The 18,990-nt window shown below is 42.0% G+C and overlaps 2 protein-coding genes across 3 annotated transcripts; one reads left to right on the forward strand and one right to left on the reverse strand.

Annotated features, from left to right (window-relative positions):
• The first annotated feature begins 904 nt into the window (after nucleotides 1–904).
• LOC140271195 (homeodomain-interacting protein kinase 1-like) lies at nucleotides 905–6,956 on the forward strand. The gene is made up of 11 exons (XM_072366308.1): nucleotides 905–1,103; nucleotides 1,216–1,407; nucleotides 1,541–1,722; nucleotides 1,847–1,970; nucleotides 2,047–2,166; nucleotides 2,247–2,339; nucleotides 2,445–2,614; nucleotides 2,704–2,917; nucleotides 3,567–3,710; nucleotides 3,836–3,913; nucleotides 6,774–6,956. The coding sequence occupies exons 2-11, from the start codon at nucleotides 1,222–1,224 to the stop codon at nucleotides 6,954–6,956; spliced, it is 1,494 nt and encodes a 497-aa protein (XP_072222409.1). The 5' UTR covers nucleotides 905–1,103; nucleotides 1,216–1,221.
• stk38a (serine/threonine kinase 38a) lies at nucleotides 4,909–18,360 on the reverse strand. Of its 2 annotated transcripts, none has more exons than XM_072366903.1 (14): nucleotides 18,290–18,360; nucleotides 16,064–16,201; nucleotides 15,292–15,343; nucleotides 14,845–14,967; nucleotides 14,358–14,441; nucleotides 14,151–14,274; nucleotides 13,426–13,580; nucleotides 12,454–12,556; nucleotides 11,253–11,314; nucleotides 10,048–10,165; nucleotides 9,824–9,947; nucleotides 9,571–9,666; nucleotides 8,268–8,362; nucleotides 4,909–8,172 (listed from the first exon to the last, which is right to left on the reverse strand). In XM_072366903.1, exons 2-14 carry the CDS (start codon nucleotides 16,192–16,194, stop codon nucleotides 8,036–8,038), a joined length of 1,404 nt encoding a protein of 467 aa, XP_072223004.1. In that variant the 5' UTR covers nucleotides 16,195–16,201; nucleotides 18,290–18,360; the 3' UTR covers nucleotides 4,909–8,035. The 2 variants fall into 2 exon arrangements, with proteins under 2 accessions (XP_072223004.1, XP_072223003.1); XM_072366902.1 differs by having other exon boundaries at nucleotides 12,445–12,556.
• Between the last annotated feature and the right edge of the window lie 630 nt (nucleotides 18,361–18,990).

An 18,990-nucleotide genomic window follows, 5' to 3' on the forward strand; every position in this document is an offset into this window, starting at 1 on the left:
CTCCTACGATGCATCAGGTGAGAGAGACTAAACTTATCTGAAAGTGTGAAAAGTCACTAAAACAACAGTAAATCAGGTCTTTGAATGCAACACCAGAGCAGCTGTGTCACATTGAGCTGTGTTCTGTTCAGGAAAGGATCATTACTGAGAAGTACTGATGAGAATGAACACCAGCAGTGTCTGTTACCCTGCAGAAACTAAGCTTCTAAAACAGGAAAATAAAGCAAGAAAAGTCTGAGCTGTAAAGGGATATATTTTACAAAATATAAGCAAAATGATCTGCCAACAGAACAAGAAAAATACTTTTTTAGCCTCACGAACCCCACAGATATCTTCAAACTAAACTTTAAAGATTAAAAACAAATACATTTGTCTTGTTACAAGCAATATAATTAAGATTATTTTAAACATATTCAGCATATGAAAATTATAAAATGTTTAAAGTGAGAAACTCTGACTTTGACACGGCAGTTTTGTCCTCAGTGTTGATCAAAAAGTTAAATAATTGCTGTATTTTTACTTTAAAGCATCAACTTACTGTGAATCAGGAATAAAATATTGGTAACAAGTCCAAATATCTTATTTAAAAGCATTTGATCCAAGTGAAATGCTCTGATATAAATGTGTTCCGGGAAGAGGAAATATTTTAAACATGTTTCCTTGATTGAAGATCTTTATCTTAGACTTCTGGTTTTGCCGTGCACGTGAGGCCAGTGTTGCTTTAACAGCTGCGTTCTCTTTCCCACATCTCTTCTAAATAAATAAATCCAGTGAAACGGTCAGAAAATCACCAGAACTTGGCAGATTTCTGGTTGACTGAGACATGATTGGTGGCTCAGCTGTGTGTGTGTTTGTGTTGAGTTGACTGAACACACTGACTTCTCTGTCCACGTTCTCGTCTCTCCACATTCACACTGACAGCACCTGACATTCAGGCCGGTCAAACTCTGCTCGGCAGCTCCTCTCGTTACTCCGTTCTGGAGTTTATTGGTGAAGGCTGTTATGGCAAAGTGGCCAAGTGCCAGAATCTGGAGACCAAAGAGACGGTGGCTGTCAAGTTCCTAAAGACAGACGCTGACTCAGTCCAGGACATTGAGAAAGAGGTCAATCTTTGGACTCCCGTTCATTCTATGTCATTATTTAGCAGAAGATGCACCAGGAGCTGCTGGTATTTGTGTGTATAATCAAGGTTCTGTCCATTTCTTGTCTCTCCAGGTGTCCATGTTAAACGTCATCAGTGTCCTGAACCCAGACCTCTGTAACGTGGTGAACTTCTTTGAGCGGTTCCAACACATGGGGCAGACCTGTCTCGTATTTGAAATGCTGGACAGGAATCTCTTTGAACTGCTGCAGGAGCGAGACTTTGAGCCACTGTTTACAAATGTAATCCGCCCCATCGCAGCACAGGTTTGAATCATTGTAATATGAAACAAACATCTGCTGTTCTGCATGTCTGCTTCTGATCAGTTAAGGAAACATTAACCACACACAGCTGCATGTGGAGAAGATGAATGCTTCCTGTCTTGTTTTGTGCCTGCAGCTGTTGGCGGCCTTGGACGCCCTGAAGGGTCTCGGTATCGTGCACGCTGACATTAAACCCGACAACGTTATGCTGGTCGATGCTCGGGACCAGTCTCTCAGGGTTAAACTGATAGACTTTGGTAGAGCTGTTCCAGTCTCCAGCATCCAGCCTGGTCTGAGCCTTCAGCCAGTGGGGTACAGGTGGGTTCATCCAGGACGGCTCAGCTGTTCGTCTGCAGGAGCTGTGTCAGTCCAAACCTCCATGTTGGTCCAAAAGACATGCCAGCAGATTTCTTCATATTCAGCTCTCGTCTTCCCTCCTCAGAGCTCCAGAAGTCTTCCTCGGCCTCCCCTTCTCTGAAGCTATAGATGTGTGGGGAGTCGGCTGCGTCCTGGCCTTCCTCTACCTCGCTAATAACCTCTTCCCTGTCAGCTGTTACTATCAGATGGTAAGTCAGCTAGCTCAGGCAAATGTCCAGAACCAAGTGGAGCATCAGCTGGTGTGACTGTATGTGCTGTCTGCAGATGAGGCGCATTGTTGATGTTCTGGGTCAGCCGGAGGACCACATGCTCCGTGCTGGACGATACACTCATTATTATTTCATGGAGGAAAAAGCAGCTGATGGTAGAAGATGGAGGCTGATGGTAGAGTGGCATCTTCTTGGTCAAAGAAGGTTAAATCTTTTTGTTTTAGAGCACTTCTCATATTAATTTTTTCCCCTTAGACACCAGAAGAATATTCAGCTGCTAGCCACATGAAACCCAAACAGCCCTGCAGCCTCTCTGAGCACCCCGGCTCTCTGGATGACCTGGTGGATGTAGGTACCCTCTGCTGTGCTGTCTGAGCTCACACTGAATCAGTGTCACTCTTTGATCCGTCTCTGAGAGCTGCCCAGTTGACCAGACTCTGATTCCACTCCCAGGTGTATCCAAAAGAGGACGCAGCCGAATATGAGGACAGGAAGGTTTTCGTGGACCTCCTGAAATGGCTGCTGGACCTCGACGGTGATCAGAGAATCTCTCCCTGTAAAGCTCTGCAGCACCCTTTTGTCACGATGTCCCACCTGGTCGAGCAGCCTGACGGCAGAGAGTAGTAAGTGACCGAGCGTCAGCTCACACTGGAAGCAGATGACAAATTAACGGACTGATCCTTTAACGATGACGATGTCATGTTTCATCTAGTCTGTTTGCATCCCAAATTCTGATGAGTGCCTGTCCAGCAAAGGTCTCAGCTGACAGGGTGAACACCACTGCAGCCTCTGGGTTTAATGTCAGAGGTCCACACTGTGGTACCAGTGATGACCCCCCGGCCAGCAGCTCACTGGATGGACGCACATCCACTGCCTGCTGCGGTGAGGAACGTCCTTCTGATGGCGTTAAAGCAGCAGACATCTCAGTCTCATCTGAAAAACTGCCAAAGAGGATTCACAGATACTTCAGCAGAATCAGGGCTTCCTGCTGCTGCTGTTGGCGTCCTGCTGAGGACTGATTCCACTTTCATTTGTGCTCACTCTGCTCTGATCTGTGACAACTTCCACCTGTTGCCCTCACTCTGTAAATAAACGGCTTCAATGCAGGTCAAGTCAAAGGGTCCCTCGGTGAACTAAACCACCTCGTTATTAAAGTTACTTCACAAGTCTTCCTTTTTATGACGGCGTGTAGCTGAGTTTATTAAGAAATATTCTGCCCTGCATCAACAGTAGCTTTTTTTTCTTCATTTTTTTGCATTTCGACATGTAATGCAAATTAATTATTTTAAGAAATTCATTGTAAAAGAAAATCAAAATTAGTTAAGTAAAATTAAATTGACAAAGAAATTTGCTATAAATTATTTTTAAAAGATTAAATTAACCAAGGTCAGCCACCAGTTGATAAAGTAACTCTGCTCCAGCGCCTTCACGTCAGATGGCTTCTGCTGGTTTACAACGGTCTTTGAGTCATGCTTCTCAGTTGGTTTCAGGTCTGGGGGCTTTGAAGAGGCCATTCCAACATATTTAAATGTTTCCACGTGTTGCTTTAGCTGAGAGTCGCTGTTCCGCTGGAAGGTGAACATCGGCCCCAGTCTCAAATCTCTGGAAGACTCGAACAGGTTTCCCCTGGATTCAGCACCAACCATCATTCCCGATCACCGGATCGCTGCCAATGAAAAACATCCCTGCAGCATGATGCTGCCACCACCATGCTTCACTGTGAGGATGGAGTGATTAGAGACCGTTCACTTTTAGTCTCATCTGATCAGGGGACCTTCCCACTCGACTTTTGGGGAACTTTTCTGTAAACTTTTCTTTGAGCTCCGCTCTGTGGGGTGTTCCAGCTGACAGTGGTCCAGGGTTCCTGCTCCCTCGGGGTTACGTACCAGTCAGAGTTCTGGTGGACCGGCCTCTCTAAACAAGTTTGTTGTGGTTTCATATTCTTTCCATTTCATTGGCGTCCCGAGGGATTTTGAGAAATATTCTTATAACCCGACCCGGATGAATGCTTCTCCATGACTTTGTCCCTGACCTCTTGACTGGTGGCGTTTCAGACTCTGGGGCCTTTTGGAACAGGTGTAGAAATACTGAGACCATGTGACACTTTGACTGCACACAGGTGGTCCTTATTCAGCTAATTCAGTGTCTTTTGACCTCTTCTTATTTAGGGACTTTGCAGGAAAGGCGGTGAATACATATTTATGCATCACTTTCGGTTTTGTAGATTTCTTTTTAATATTAATAAAATGTTTTTAACTTCACCAATTTACACCATTTCTGAAGGTTTTTTTTATAAGCATAAAATCGAAATAAAACCCATTTAAATAAAAGGTTTTAATGCAAAATACGGTGGGCAAATGCTTTTGAAAGACAGTTTCAAAGCTTTTCTTTAAGAATTTTAGCAGCATCGTTCATATGCTTGGTTGAAAGATATCCAGTGTTGGGCCCTTTAACACCATCATATCAAACATGCATCCTGTGAACAAACACTTTCCAAATGTCTCTTTTCTGAAACCTTTGACCTGGTTCTGCCAGCACAACCACTGACACTTGGGGGCCCATTTATATCTGGAAGCATAGCACTCTCTACTGAAGTTAAGTTAAAGGAGAGTAGAGATTTATTTTTTACTCATCTCAAGATTCACAACAAAACGTTTTCAACTTTTTGGTTTTCATTTGAGGCCACTGAGGGACAGATTACTGCGTCCGACCCTCTGGCTGTATTCTGCTCATTTGTAACTTTGAGTTTGATTGAAGAATTCATTAAAAAAAGAAAAATACAGGTTTTGGAAACCTGCATGAAGTTTGTACTTTTAGCCTCGTTGTACCCATTTTTGTAAGACTCAAAAGGAGGCTATGAGTTATAAAGTTTTGCCCCACAGAGACATCAGAACGCTGTGAATGAGGACACGACACATTAAGTGCAGAGTAATTCATTGTCAAATAGCATGAAACAATACATCAGCCACACACTACAAAGAGAACAGTGGTTTAAATAACGTACACCCACCTTCCCAAAGCCCCTCATTCCCACTCAGAGCACACGTGTTATATGATGACACAAACTGCACGCACGCACGCACTCGCACACACACACGTGACCGGCGCTTTCAGGGAACAGCACGCGCTTCACTTACCGATCACGGTCGCATCCTCTCACTCATGCACGCCATCGCCGCGCTCTGCTGCTTTAAGCTTACGTGTCTGCTGTTCAGTTAAAGCGCGTGAAAGTAGAGCTCATCCACAGCAGAGTTTCAAAATAATAATAATAATAAAAAAAAATTACTTGTGCCACAGGGAGGAAATTTTTTTTTAAAAAGAAAGAAAATAAAAAGCTCCACTTCATGCTTTTCTAAATCGTGGTATACTGTGCTGCATCTACACACTTTACTTTACAGACAGAAAAAGCCCCGAGAGGCAACTGTGGCGGAGACCAGTCCTGCTGGACAACACCGATGCTATTTTTAAATAAAACCGAAAAAACGAGTTGCACTTTGCAGGTTGTAAAAATGTCCTCGTATTTCCAAACTTCTTCTCTTGTCCTCCAGCAGAAATGGACTTCCACAGTTCGGCCAAACCTCCGCGGTCACAACAAAGATTACAAATAAAAAGAACACGTATATGGTCCAGGCTTCATTTACAGCAACAGCCAAAAAAAAAAAAAAAGAAACCAAAACACTCCTCTCTACGACTGCATAAAACTTAATTTACATTCATCTTAAATGACAGCATTTTGGATATTGTGTTCACTGGAAAACGTTGAGCCCTCAAAGTGGAAACACGCGCGCGGGATCCTGCTCGTGGCTTTGTGAAGTTAACTGGTGTCTCTTTAAATCAAACCGCCACACATGCATCTATTCAGCGATGGTTAAAAACAAGTCCGAACCTCCTGTTATAGATCACAAACCAAAGCTAACCAATGCCACCGGAAGCAGCTTCACCTCCATCTCCAATCAAGTGAAAGTGTGAAACGTTACCCAGGTTTTCATCTAGTTTCACCAGCAACGTGAAAAGTGTTCGGATTTTAACTTCCGGTTTGTTTTCCTGCAACATTTTAGTGAGACGGCCGGTGAGCGGTTGGGTGGAGGAGGTCGTTCAGCCTTTTACACCAACAGCAAAGCCTTCTGTAAAGCTAAAAAAATCGCTCATTCTGAGACTTTTCTCACTCAGATTTCCTCAAGGATGGTTTCTGATCATCTGAATAACTGAAAACGATCAACTGGTTGACTAATAAGCAGACAAAATTGATCCTAAAATAATTTAATATTTGTATAATCCTATAAATCACTTTAAAAAAAACAAAAACAAAAAAACCCAGAAAGGTTTTCTGTTCTTTACATTTAAAGGGATAATTCTGTTTTTCTGAGACGGGGTTGTGTAGTAGTGACAAGGTGAGAGAAAAGCAACAAAAGATTTTTATGAGATATAATTCCATCGACTGGTTTAAAGTGACTAAGTTTTGCTGCTGGTGATTTTAATTAAAGAGAGGAGGGAACACTGAGCTTTCGTCTCTGGGATTATCTGGAATATCGCATCATATCTGGGGAGACATCCGAGTTTGTGGTTTGCTCAGATGAGAAAAAGCTGGTGAGTCGCGTCATTTTTTCCAGGTCGTAAAGTTGTTTCTTTCCCCTTTAATCTGCTTGGAGTCCTCTTCAAAAACAGAAGAAAAAATAAAAATAAAATCAACCTCAAGCAGGTGTCTAAACTTTCAGCCGCGTTAGCTGAAGTTTCTTTTCCAAATTTCTATGCACCTTCTTTTATTCACACCTTCCAAACTAGAATAAGAACCTGGAAAGTCCTGCAGAGGCCAAGCCAACAGCTGCTCTGAAGGGGGCCAAAGAAGAGCAAACTTTCACCATCTACAACGACTACAACCGGGAAAAACCCGGGGCTGAGAAGCTGTCAGCTCGGCTCCGCCACCGATTTGCCAAACTTAGGAGCAGTCCGTCTGCCGTGGACTGAAGGTACGACACCGACTACTTATGAGTACTTTACACAGAACCGCTCAAAAAAAAAACAATTCATATACTCAAGTTTCAGACTTCAGCTGTCACCGTGGACACCGATTCATTTTGAAAATAAAAGTCAGATCAACTGTTAACTTAAAAACGGTTGGTTGCAGCCGCACATTCAACCCCAAACCGAACACATCCAATGAGCTGGGAGCCTGACCGTCCTGGAGTTTCATCCACAACAATTAAGGTGCTGAAGGTACTCGAACATACATGTATCATTGTGAAAGTGTGACAAGACTTGTGTTTGTTCCACAAAATGCATAATTCTCTATTTTCACGCTTCTTAAAGAGCAAATCGTGCAAAATCTCAAATCTATAAAAGTACAAACTCCAAGTTAGAAAACTTTATGTGACGGCGATCAAACGGAGACATCATTCAGCTCACAGTCTTTGGTTAGGTCACCTTCAGAAGCCAGCAGCGTTTTAGAGAAGCCTCAGAGGAAACGACAGGAAACATTTGGACAGAATCCCTGAAGAGCACCTGATTCACTTCAAGTGACAACTTAATGCAACGTTCGAGTTGATAAGTCAACAGAAAACAGCAAAAGGAAAAGATGGTCTGGTTTGGAAGAAGAAGGAGAAGAAGAAGAAGAAGAAGTCGAACAAGAAGAAGAAGAAGAAGCCCTTGGTAGATCCAACAGACTGGTGCTGGTTAACAGAGGGAATGTTGGTGGTAACGATGCTGGTAATCAGGAGTGAAGACATCCAACTGTATCCACTAGTGCAAAAAACAAGTGGATAGAATCGCTCTAATCCCAGTTCGGTCTCATTGCATGAGCAGAAAGTGGAGAAGTACCCTCAGACGCATTAAACAAGGTGAAGGCAGCAGTTTCTATGGTGAAATGGAAAGTTCTTATGGAAACGAACAGATGAAGATGAGCCGCTTCATTTGTAGAGTGCTGTTCAAAAAGAGCGCCTCATCGCTCAGGTAGCTCAGAGGAGAATTCTCCTCTGACACAGCAGGGTTTTGGGGGGAGGGGGGACTCATTCAGGTTTCATGGAGGTGTTGGTACAAAGCCACGGTGTTCATCTCTTCCCCGACTTCATGTAGGACGGTATGGCTCCTCGAGCAGTGAGGCCCTCAAAGCGTTTGTAGGTGTAGTTGATGAAGACCCAGTCCTTGTTCTTCAGATCAGCTTCAGTGTGATTGGACACCTGGGTGGCTGCACAAGGTCACAAACAGGAAGCCACAATCATTTCACACATCGCAGAAAAGGCCCAAAACACATGAAGCGTCAGCCAGGAAGGAGAGACGTACCTGCTGGTGTGAGGATATCAGAATCAGGGAATTCATCAAAGTTGGAGGTGTCATCGATGCTCTTGATGTTGATGGGAATAGCTGCAGGTCTCTCTCTGCAGAGTACATCAGTGAGGTCAGACACAGGGCTGCACAATTCGGATTTAACCACGATTAAATGGACATGTCATCCGATATCTCAAACACCAATGCAACGCAAAGCAAAAAAATCAAGCAGCTGGAAGTTTCCTGGACCAAGTTTGGACGAGTGGCGACATGAGGTTCCTGGACATGAGTCTGCTCATTAATGCGACTCCAGCTGTTCTGACCGTGTTAGAAGTCATACGAATACATTGTTACAAAGTCCAAACCCGTTGGATTCCTGTTACGGTAAGAACCAGGACACAAATCAAAACCTACGCTCGAGTATCTACGTTCTAAAAACCTGCATAAGAGCTGGTGTCCCTTTATCTGAGCACCAGCTCCTTTTTCATTTGCTCCCCATGAGCAAAATCCAGATGCTTCGCTACATCCAGCCTGTTCATCTCCGGAAAAACGGCGCTGAGGTTGTGACACTCTGGTTACCAGGTAAAATGGAAGATAAACTTACTCTCAGTCCATTCTGGGCGGGAATCAGAACAAACAAAAGCCTGTTTGTGGGAGCAGGAGCAGATCGGTCGGACACTAAACGTTGATGGTAAAAATAAATAGCTTATCTATATTATCACTGCGGTGATCATCTGAAAAGAGTCCCAATTAAAACCGCTTCTTAATAAACCGAAAACAGCCCCAGAATCGGGCTCCTGACAAACAGGTCGAACACAAGATGTTTCCAACAGATTTTGTCGGGTCCAGACAAACTCATTCAGCGAGCATGAGGACGAGAGCCCTCGTTTTACAGCTCATGGGGGAATAAACAGTGTTTAACAAAAAGTATTTGGGGAAAATGAGCTTAAAATACAGCAAATGGGTAAGCTAGTGCTGTAGCAATTAAAGTGGAGATGTGTTATTATTATATTGTTACAGAAAATAACTGTGGACAAAAGTGCTCTGTGGACACGTTTTCCAAAAATATATCAAGCTTTGGAGGCCAATGTTCTGGTTCTGTAGCAGCTCGAGAGGCTTCTCTGCTCATTCTGAACAGCTACATATCAAACAAACACTGAACAAGTCTTTAAATGCCTTCTGTAGCATTTAAAAAGGCACAGACGTCTCAAGATGACTCATTAAAAAAATAAAAAGACTAAATCCACCACCTGAGCACAGCCTCGGTAACATCGCTGTCAGGGAATAGAACAAAAAGTTTGAGCCAAACCGTCCTCACCTGATGTGGTCGTAGTCGACCCCCTCAAAGAAAGGATTGGACTTGATCTCCTCCACACCTGCAGCACCGATCCTGTGCTCCTCCTCACAGCAGAACCTGTTCACACAACAACTTCACTCAGTATCCAACATGCACAAAGAACTCAGTCTGAGCCATTTAAGCCGTTCAGTGCCATTCAATCGTTAATGTGCAAAAACATTCATTACTATGATGCAAGTGAGAGTGATAAATGTGAGCAGAGCTGTGTTCCTGCCTGAGGATGAGGTCTTTGGCCTTCTCTGATATCGGCACTTCTGGAGGGAAAATAAGCGTTTCTCGCCAGTTCATCACTTTTCTGTACGTCTCCTGAGGCGTCTCTGAGCAGAACGGAGGGTAACCTGGAGACCGAGGACACCAGATGATCTATTACACACCTGAGCCCGAACATCAGCAGGTAAACGAGCTGAATACTGTTCCACCACGTCTCCCTGTCATTACCTATCAGCATCTCATACATGATGACACCCAGACTCCACCAATCACAGAGCTTGTTGTAGCCATTTTGCATGAAGACCTCTGGAGCGATGTAGTCTGGGGTTCCCACTGTGGAAAAAGCCTGAGGGGGAAGAAAAGGATGAGGGACAATGTCAAGATGACGAGAGGCCGTTTGCTCAGTAGCATTAAAACACCAAAAGAATGACAATCAGGTACTTTTTCAGCTTATTATTGAGCTGATAAGTGATCGATAAATAAAACTTCTCAAGCAGATGTTGGTGTGGTTCAGGGCTGGTTTGACTTTAGAAACTTCTATGATTTACTTTGATATTCCAAAGCCCAGATCCACGTCATCACATCACTTTTAACATCTCGTAGTGAGCAGCGTGCACAGACCACTGTGTGCGACTCCTTTTCACTGCAAACTCATGTTTTAATGTCACAACCAGCTTCTAAATGACAGCCGGTGTTTGTGAACGCTATTTGGTGTTGAAAACATTTCCAAATACAGATCAGTAACTTCTACATGCAGTTTTCAGCAGGATATTCAGGCACCAGCTGGAAAAACGCCCAACGTCGTTTGGAAATGTAGTTTTGAAATCAAATTTTGTCTCATTGGAATAAACAGGAGAAACACTTAGCTCATATGTTTACACCACTGCTTTGGCTTCATATCCATATAAGAGTTCAGATCTAATATTTGACAGTGGGTAGACAGAAAAGGAGGCAGAGAGAGAGAGTGGGGAAGCCGAACCTGGGCCAGCTACAGCCTCTGCACATGGGATGCAAGCTCCACCAGCTGAGCTATACTCAGATCTTTTCAAATTATCTCTCTTGAGTTAAGCAGACTAGATCCTGCACTGGCTCTGGGTTTTAGTTGTCCCCACGACCCCGTCTCCAGCCTCCAAGAGGTGGAACCATATCACCAGCTTCCCAGGGCTGGAACCGGTGCTTCAATAGTCTATTTTCGATTCTATTTTGAGCAAAAACTATGTGAGGCTCTTTTACAAAAGGTTTGGTTTGGATTTGTGGAACAAAATTCATCATTAGTTCTAATAATTTGTAGATTTGGTTTTTTTTTCTTAAGGAAAACATTTAAGCTTGTGGTGCATGTTGAAAACTTAATATTGAGCCTTTATATTTTATCAAACGCTACAGCTATCATGTTAAATGGATAGTTCACGCGTCACATCGCTGCTCAGACCTACCAGCTGCCTCCTGTTCCTCTTCCAGGTCTCTGCTTTCCTCTTAGAGTTCATGTTCTGGAAGGCTGTACAAAGAAGAGAGCTTCGTATTAGAAGATGAAAATCTATAATTGACTACAGCTGCATGTAATTCAGCAAAAAATCCACAGTGAGCTTTCAGCATTCTGTAATCCAAGTTATGGAATGGAAAAAAAGGCTTCTGCACCTGCCTCTGGCTCCGTTCTCAGGCTTTATAAAAATCAAACCCATGAAGGGAGACTTGAGCCAATCACAAGACTTTAAATGAAGAATTCAAATGAAGCTACAAATGAAATTGGAACCTGATTAGTTTTGGCCCTAACCCAATTCCTCTTACTGGCCCTACGAACAATTAGTTCCTTTTCTTTTGCAGATCAAGCGACGGTTTCTTTTCTTTATCAGGTCATCCAAACAGCCCCTGACAGCCCAGCTGAAGAGCTGCGTGACTTATTGATCCCCAAAAGAAAGAGAGAAGCTTTGGCCTGCACAATAGACAGCTATAGCTGAGTGGGGACACTGGGATTGGGATTTGTGATCACAGTACAGCCAACAGCTACCCTGCAAAACTATAAAGCTGAACAGAGCTTGCCGTTTTCCGCGGAAACTGAGGGTAACGTTTAACTTGTGCTTCTGATGGCCTTAAAGGTCAAAACCCTTGTAGAAAAAGCTGTAATGTGTTTGTTTATGTCACGTTTGTCATCTATCAGTAAAAGACTCAAATGTACAGAGTGCTGAATACATAAAACAGGAGCCTTGTGCAGATAAAAGTCAGTGATGCAAAACACCATCAAGACCTTTAAAGTCTGAAATGTGAGTGTGAATCACAGTCCTGTAAAGCTTTTTATTTTATTCTCAGTGGGGAGGAACAGCAAAATGAAAAGAATGCCAAATATTTTTGCCTGTGTTTGACAAAAAGAAATATCTAACGCCTCCTCTCTGCAGTCAAAGCTGCTGTTTAGGAAAAGCTCCAACATCTAAGCCGGTAAGACGTGAGACTGATTCACAAAATGCCTCACACGGGCTCGAACCAATAATTCATGCATCGTTTTCATATCAAAGCAGTTGGGTGAGTTAGAATCACATGCAAAACGGACAAAATGACAAACAAGCGTGCACGAGGGTGAGTGGCTGATGCTGCATGCAAAACAGGTAGAATAAATGGAAGGTGTTGCCTGACTTTGCTTACTGAGGTCACTGGGCAGGCTGTGGTTCAGATTCTTGTAGAACTCCGTACGATGAGCCCTCTTCAGTCCCGTGCACAAACCAAAGTCAGAAAGCTTCACGTGACCCTGGAAACAAACAAACAAAAAAAAAAGAGAGCCTTTAAACCCACAGCACCCAAAGTGAAATACACTGTAAGACTACTTACTACTACTTACAGGTATTAGTATTTTCAAACATACAATGCATAAGATTAATGGCTGTCTCCAGCCATTAATTACACCAGTGTCATAATCTATATTAGCCTTTAAGCAGAACTTAGCAACCTTGGGAAGGATGTCGATTTAGCTGACAAATACAACAAATACCATGTTTCAGCTCCGTCTGCAAAGCCCCTCCTTGCAAATGAGGATGTCATAGACCCAGCAGGTGAGTAACCACACCGGCTGCAGAGGTGGTAGTGATTAAAACAGCCACGCTAGGTTCAAAGTAAAAGATTTTAGCCTGAGGTTGAAGACAAATGGCCTAAATCTGGGGTAAATATATCATCGATCACAGAGATTTCAGAGGCTTGCAGAGGAGTCCAAAAATATTCTGCTAGATATTTTTGAGGAGTCGCTGGAAATAAGGCTGATAAAAGTGCAAGAGACGAACTGAGGGGGCATGAGAGGGGGAAACAAGAGGGGGAGAAATACAAATAAAGAACAACAACCATGTATGCTCTGACTGTGGGGAGAACTCAACTTTCTGTCAAATTAATTCAAATTATAAAAAGGAAGGCATAAACCAACCAGTTTATTACGCCCCCCACAAAAACAATATTCTAAAAAGAATCGGCTCTAATTTAATCATGGTGACACTTGTAGTCATTTAATAAGAATTTTCAAATCATGTAACCCTGTTTGGGGACAACACTGAAGGCCATAAACCAATCTATAATGACTAGCTGAAAAAAAATCTGTTAGTGGAATTCAAAATGTAAGTGGACACATCCCACCCTGGAGTCCAGCAGCAGGTTGTCTGGTTTGATGTCTCTGTGGATGAAACCAAGCTGGTGGATGGAGTCGATGGCCAGCACCGTCTCTGCTATGTAGAACTGAGTGGCCTCTTCTGTCAAAGTGTCCTTCTTCATTAGCAAGGTCATCATGTCTCCTGCACAATAACAGCACAAATACAACAGAAATTATGACAAAACAAAAACAAAGTTGGCAGCAAACTCAACAAACCCTCCACCAATCACACAGATGTTCAACTGCTGTTTTAACATGCACAAACGACATAAAGCAAACAGGACGTTTATTTATTTACATCAGTTTCTTTATAAATTGGAGTTTTATTTAAAAAAGCTTTTAGGATACGACTCAAGGCAGCGGTTGGCTGGCTTGGACTCCCTGAAGAACAATGGCGTCAGATTAGGCTAGTGTTTTATTAACAAACATCCACAAGGGTTTGCTCTGGCCCTACTGACAGATTTCCCCATCAGAGGGCGTGTATATTAGGATCAATCCAGGTAACCTCCAGCATGATGTCACTGTGCACTACTGCACAACAAGGAAACACATGGTGGATGTGCTGGGAAAACAAAATGGATGCTAAACTTGAAATAAGCACATTTAAACTCCTGATCTGTTTGAAACTGATGGAACTTATCCTTCAATCGGACTGAAAAGTGGTTTAGTAAACTCATCTGTGCGTCTACATGTCTGCCTTGGAGGCTCTTACCTCCTGGAAGAAACTCCATGATGAGGTAGAGGTTCATCTTATCCTGGAAGCTGTAGAACATTTTGACCACCCACAGGCTGTCTGCCTCTACTAGAATGTCCCGCTCAGCACGTATATGACCGACCTGCAGCCAGTGACAGACAAAGGTTTAAAGATGTCCGACAGATGGAAGAGGAGCAGGTGTGAGTGAGCATGTTCCCGCCTAACCTGCTCTTTCTCCAGCATGTCAGCTTTGCGGAGGATTTTCATGGCATAGACATGACCGGTGTCTTTCTTCTGCACCAGGCGCACCTGGACACATGTCAACAGTTTTCATTAAAGACACAACAACAAATGAAACTTTTACTCATATCAAGTGTCTCATTAGTGCCTGTGTATTCAGGTGTTACAGAGTGAACAAATGTTCGGACTCCTCTGGGTATTTGTGTTCTATTAATATCTGAAGGGAAAAGAAATAGAAGAAAATTGAAGAGAGAGTAAGTAATCCTTTGTCCTTCAGTCTGTGCACGTTTAGCGTGACGCAACTCCTCTTTCTTAAGAGGCACACCTCATTTCCATACGAGATAAAACAAGTCTGGAGTTGTAATCAAGGATTTTAAACATCTGAAAGTTTCAAAATGAGACACTGTAACATTTGCATGAAAGAATTCTTTCAAATCTTTGAATCACAAGAGTAAATAAATCAAAGACTCACCTCTCCAAAAGCTCCTCGGCCAATCACCTTCAGGGACTCGAAGTCCTCCAGTCCCAGTCGGGTGCGTTTTAAGCGCAGAAACTCGGTCTCTTTCCTTGCATGCTCAGAACGCCGGATACGTTTCTACAGAGCACAGACAGCACGTTTAAATACAACATTTCGAGCTACTTCACCATGTTTAAGTACAACCTTCTAAAGCAACTTATAATATCTGTGATCAATATTTCCTAGATATCTTACAGAAATTATTTTAGGAAACTTCTACAAACTCAGTTTAAATCTAATATCCCTAACAAACTTTTTACTTAAAACTCAAAAGAAACATCAACTTCAAAGCATCCATCCATCAGATCTAAGAATCCAGCTAACACCATGTCAGGAGCAGGGTTCTCCTCCACTGCTTCATCCAAATTGGAAAAACCCTCCAGGTGTGTGCTAGCAGCTCACCTCCTCATCAGCCAATCCCTCCTGATCCATCACCTTCTCCAACTTTTGCTGCCTGTAAACACAATCTGACCATTAGCTCTGCTATAAAGCTTAAAACAGTGCGAGCACGTCACATTAAATCGAGAAAAAAAAAAGTGCCTGAATGCTTCACTGTTAAAACCAAACGCTTACACCATGTGCTCATAAAGTAAAGTCCTTTGATTCGACTGGGTTTTTTTATTAATTCACCTGATAGGAAATGCTATGGTGGGCCTTTCTTTTATGCAGCTTCTACTATCTCAGCCAGACACACGTGAATAATTAACAGTTTTGAACTTTCCAGTTGAATCTGTAAACATCACAACTGGGCCCAAACGCCTCCGACAGCAGCTCCATACCGTTGCTCAATAACGTATCAATACATATCTGATTTATCAACCTAAATTTACACACTTGCACTTTACATGAACACAGAATGTGCTCAGGAATAAATGCTACTTGAACAATTAACCGCACTGATGACGCTGTGCAGCCATGCACAGAAACGTGTGGAAATGACTTTGCATCAATATGAAATCAATAACGGTATTGATAAATGCACTGTTGGCACAACAGGAAGTTGTTAGTTTGTATCTTCATTATGACATAACCCACATCCTGAAACAGCACGTTTGTGTGTGTCAATTTATAAAGAAAAACACTACAGTTATTCCACCTTCACTGGAATCTAAATTGTCGGAATGCTGCGGCTTGAACGCAGAATGTTTGCATAAAAAAAAGTTGTGGATATTACCTCATCTCTCTCTCCTCATGCTGGGCTATGAGGTTACTGTAGAAGTTCTCCAGGGTCACTTTGGCCATGGTGACCCGCTCCTTGGTGTGGTTACTCATCGAGGAGCACGAGCTCTGGCCAGTCATCGCCATGCTTTGTCTGGGAACACAGACGACAGTAATCACAACAATACGGCTCATTTCAAACACTGGAACATGAATTCTAACTTTGTTCAGGAGTCCCAAATTTTAACCCCTACATATTTAATTCTACAATTCCACTTCATCTTGTTACCTTAATTCTTTCCCACTAATATCTTTTTAAAACTATTCAAATAAGTAATGAGTAAATACATGCAGAAGACTTTATTCCCTTTTAAATCAAATAAGCAGACAGCAATGCAGGTTAATATCCTCTGTCACATTACCCGCACCATTCCCAAGTTACACTAAACATCTTTTCTCATCTGAATGACATTCGCAAACTTTACTTTCGGGGCAGTTTTGGGAGGAGGGTGAAAGTTGAGAGCCCTGGTAAACTGAACCCCGCTTAAGTGCTAAAGTAGGACGTGAGAACACTGAGGAGAGCTTTAAAAGTTGGAACTATGACATGAGGTGACCGCTGGCCAACAAAAAGAGGAAGGAAGGCATCTGGCTATACACCCTGAACAGGCCAATGTTGCAAACAATATCATTATAAAGACGTTAGGAAATCTGATTTGCGCAAGCAGTGATGCTGGAATCCTTCTGAGAAACAAAACAGGTTCTGACGCAAGCTGAGCTCAAACACTTAATTCAGAAACTATTTTACTATAAAACCAACACTTACTGATAAATACTGCTTCTCAACTCGCACATTCAAAGGCTGCTGTTTTCAAAAAGCGGACTGACTATGACATTTAATCTTAAAGCCTCTGCAGTTACCTTTAAATTTTGGGAGCTGAGCAGTAGAACAAGACAAGTTAATCAGTTCCAGCAATCAGATTAACAGAAGTACGGTATCTACAAAAATGTATGACTACATACTTAGTACAAGAAACTAAGCATAACTATCAATTTTTAAGCAACAGCAGCCTTGAATTTGCTAAGCGAGGAAATAGTTTTTTGAATTGGCTCTGTATGTATGAAATGGGCTAATTTTGAACTTAATGAATTTGATTTGCATGGATTATGATTACAATGAATAGGACTCTAATTAGCTTGAATTGGACTGTATCACTACTTGATTAGTAAAATAAAGTATACTAAAAGTTTATTTCAAAGTGCCACTCATATTGAGGCAATAGTAATAGTAACTTAATAATACTTAATAGCAACTTATCAATATACTTTCTTATTACTCTATGGGTTGGCCGACAGGTGTATAAAGTAAAATTCACGCTTAAATGTCATTTAAATAATAAAATACATGTTAAAGAAAAGCATATATGTAACATGTTTATATATATATATATTTATATTTACCAGTGACTGACGTAATGAGGGAACTTAAAGTAGTTCAAAATATGTATAAATCAAGTCTCGTAACGTTAATTTTTTTTAATGTTGGTTGTGGTGTCCTGCTCCATGCAAAGTTCGGGCAGCTAGTTTCATTAGTTACTTAAAATAAAACTGACCCAGTCAGCCTAAACAACACGTAGCTAGTTTTGGTAGCAACGTAATCATACGTTCCACAGCTATCTAAAGAGTGAATTTTTATTTAAAAAAATATCATATAAAGCCATGATTTGACGCACTTTAGCATTACCTTAGCTTATTTACTTATTGGAAATTCAAGTTTACCCATTTTCTACTGGCTTACATCTACGTAAACAGATGCCTTAACCTGATATCAGTTAGCTAGCTAGTTAGCTATTAAAGTTCCTGACTGTATCAAGTCAGCACCGGAAAGCATGAGTAGTATCGGAAATTTCTTTCGAAATAAAATTCACTTGATTTGAAGGTTAGGCTTCAAATATGGGTTTGTGATAAACGCCTTTATTTTGAAAGTCCACTCCGGATATAGTCAGTTGGCATTTCCGGTAACTTCACGTCTTGAAGTTCTCCAAGCAAATAGCTAAGTGAAAGTTAGCTAGTAAACGTTAGCTACTTATTTGCAAGCTCGAGTCGTTCGTTCACATGCAGAACACCATAAGAAGTAGAAAAGTCACAGTCCACTTCCTTCAACACTTAACTACACAAAACGTTCAACATAATAACTTGTATTCCGCGCATTCGGTTTCTTTATAGTTAGTCTTTGTTCGCTTACCTTGATCGAAGGTGCGGCGTCTGCCCGTCTCTTGCTCTACTTTACTGACAGCGTTGCGTCACCATGGCGTCGAACTCAGGCGACACCTAGTGGCTCAGACTTGTCATGGCATGTGCTTTTAAAAGCGGCTTGTGGCCTCAAAAACCTTGTTCATAGCACATCTTTCAGATCGAAACGATAAGAAAAAGATGGATTCACCTTGTAATTTCCATTTCTAAAACGTTAACCTGCACAAATCTAAATATGCGTTCGCAGTAAAAAGAGTTCTTTCAGAACTTAATGAACTGTTCCACCTGCTCATTGACAGGAAACATAGCCCCAAAGAGAAATCTGAAACAATGGAAAGGTTATAAAGCTCCTTCAAGACGGTAATTCAGCTGAGTGTGGCTAAAGATGTTGGTTGTTCCCAGTCAGATGGGTCTTAAATTTCTAGCAAGTTCAAACAAAATTTGAAGGTAGTAAAAGAGAAACAAACGGGTCAAAGAGTCAGGACAGAAAACCCAAAGCAGCATGTCTAAAAAATAGAAAATGTTAGTAAAATGTAATAGAAAAGAAGAAACGCAAATAGGAGTCAATGTTTGTGAGCAAACTAACCATTCCTTCCCACATTTTTCAGGATGCTGATGCATCTTTTCACATAGGAAACCCATATCATCTCAGTGGCATGGCCAGCAAACAGTTCAGATCTCAATTCGAGTCCA

This window comes from Leuresthes tenuis, unplaced genomic scaffold (assembly GCF_036924035.1).
Source record: "Leuresthes tenuis unplaced genomic scaffold, fLeuTen1.0.hap1 SCAF_16, whole genome shotgun sequence".
Lineage (NCBI taxonomy): Eukaryota > Metazoa > Chordata > Actinopteri > Atheriniformes > Atherinopsidae > Leuresthes > Leuresthes tenuis.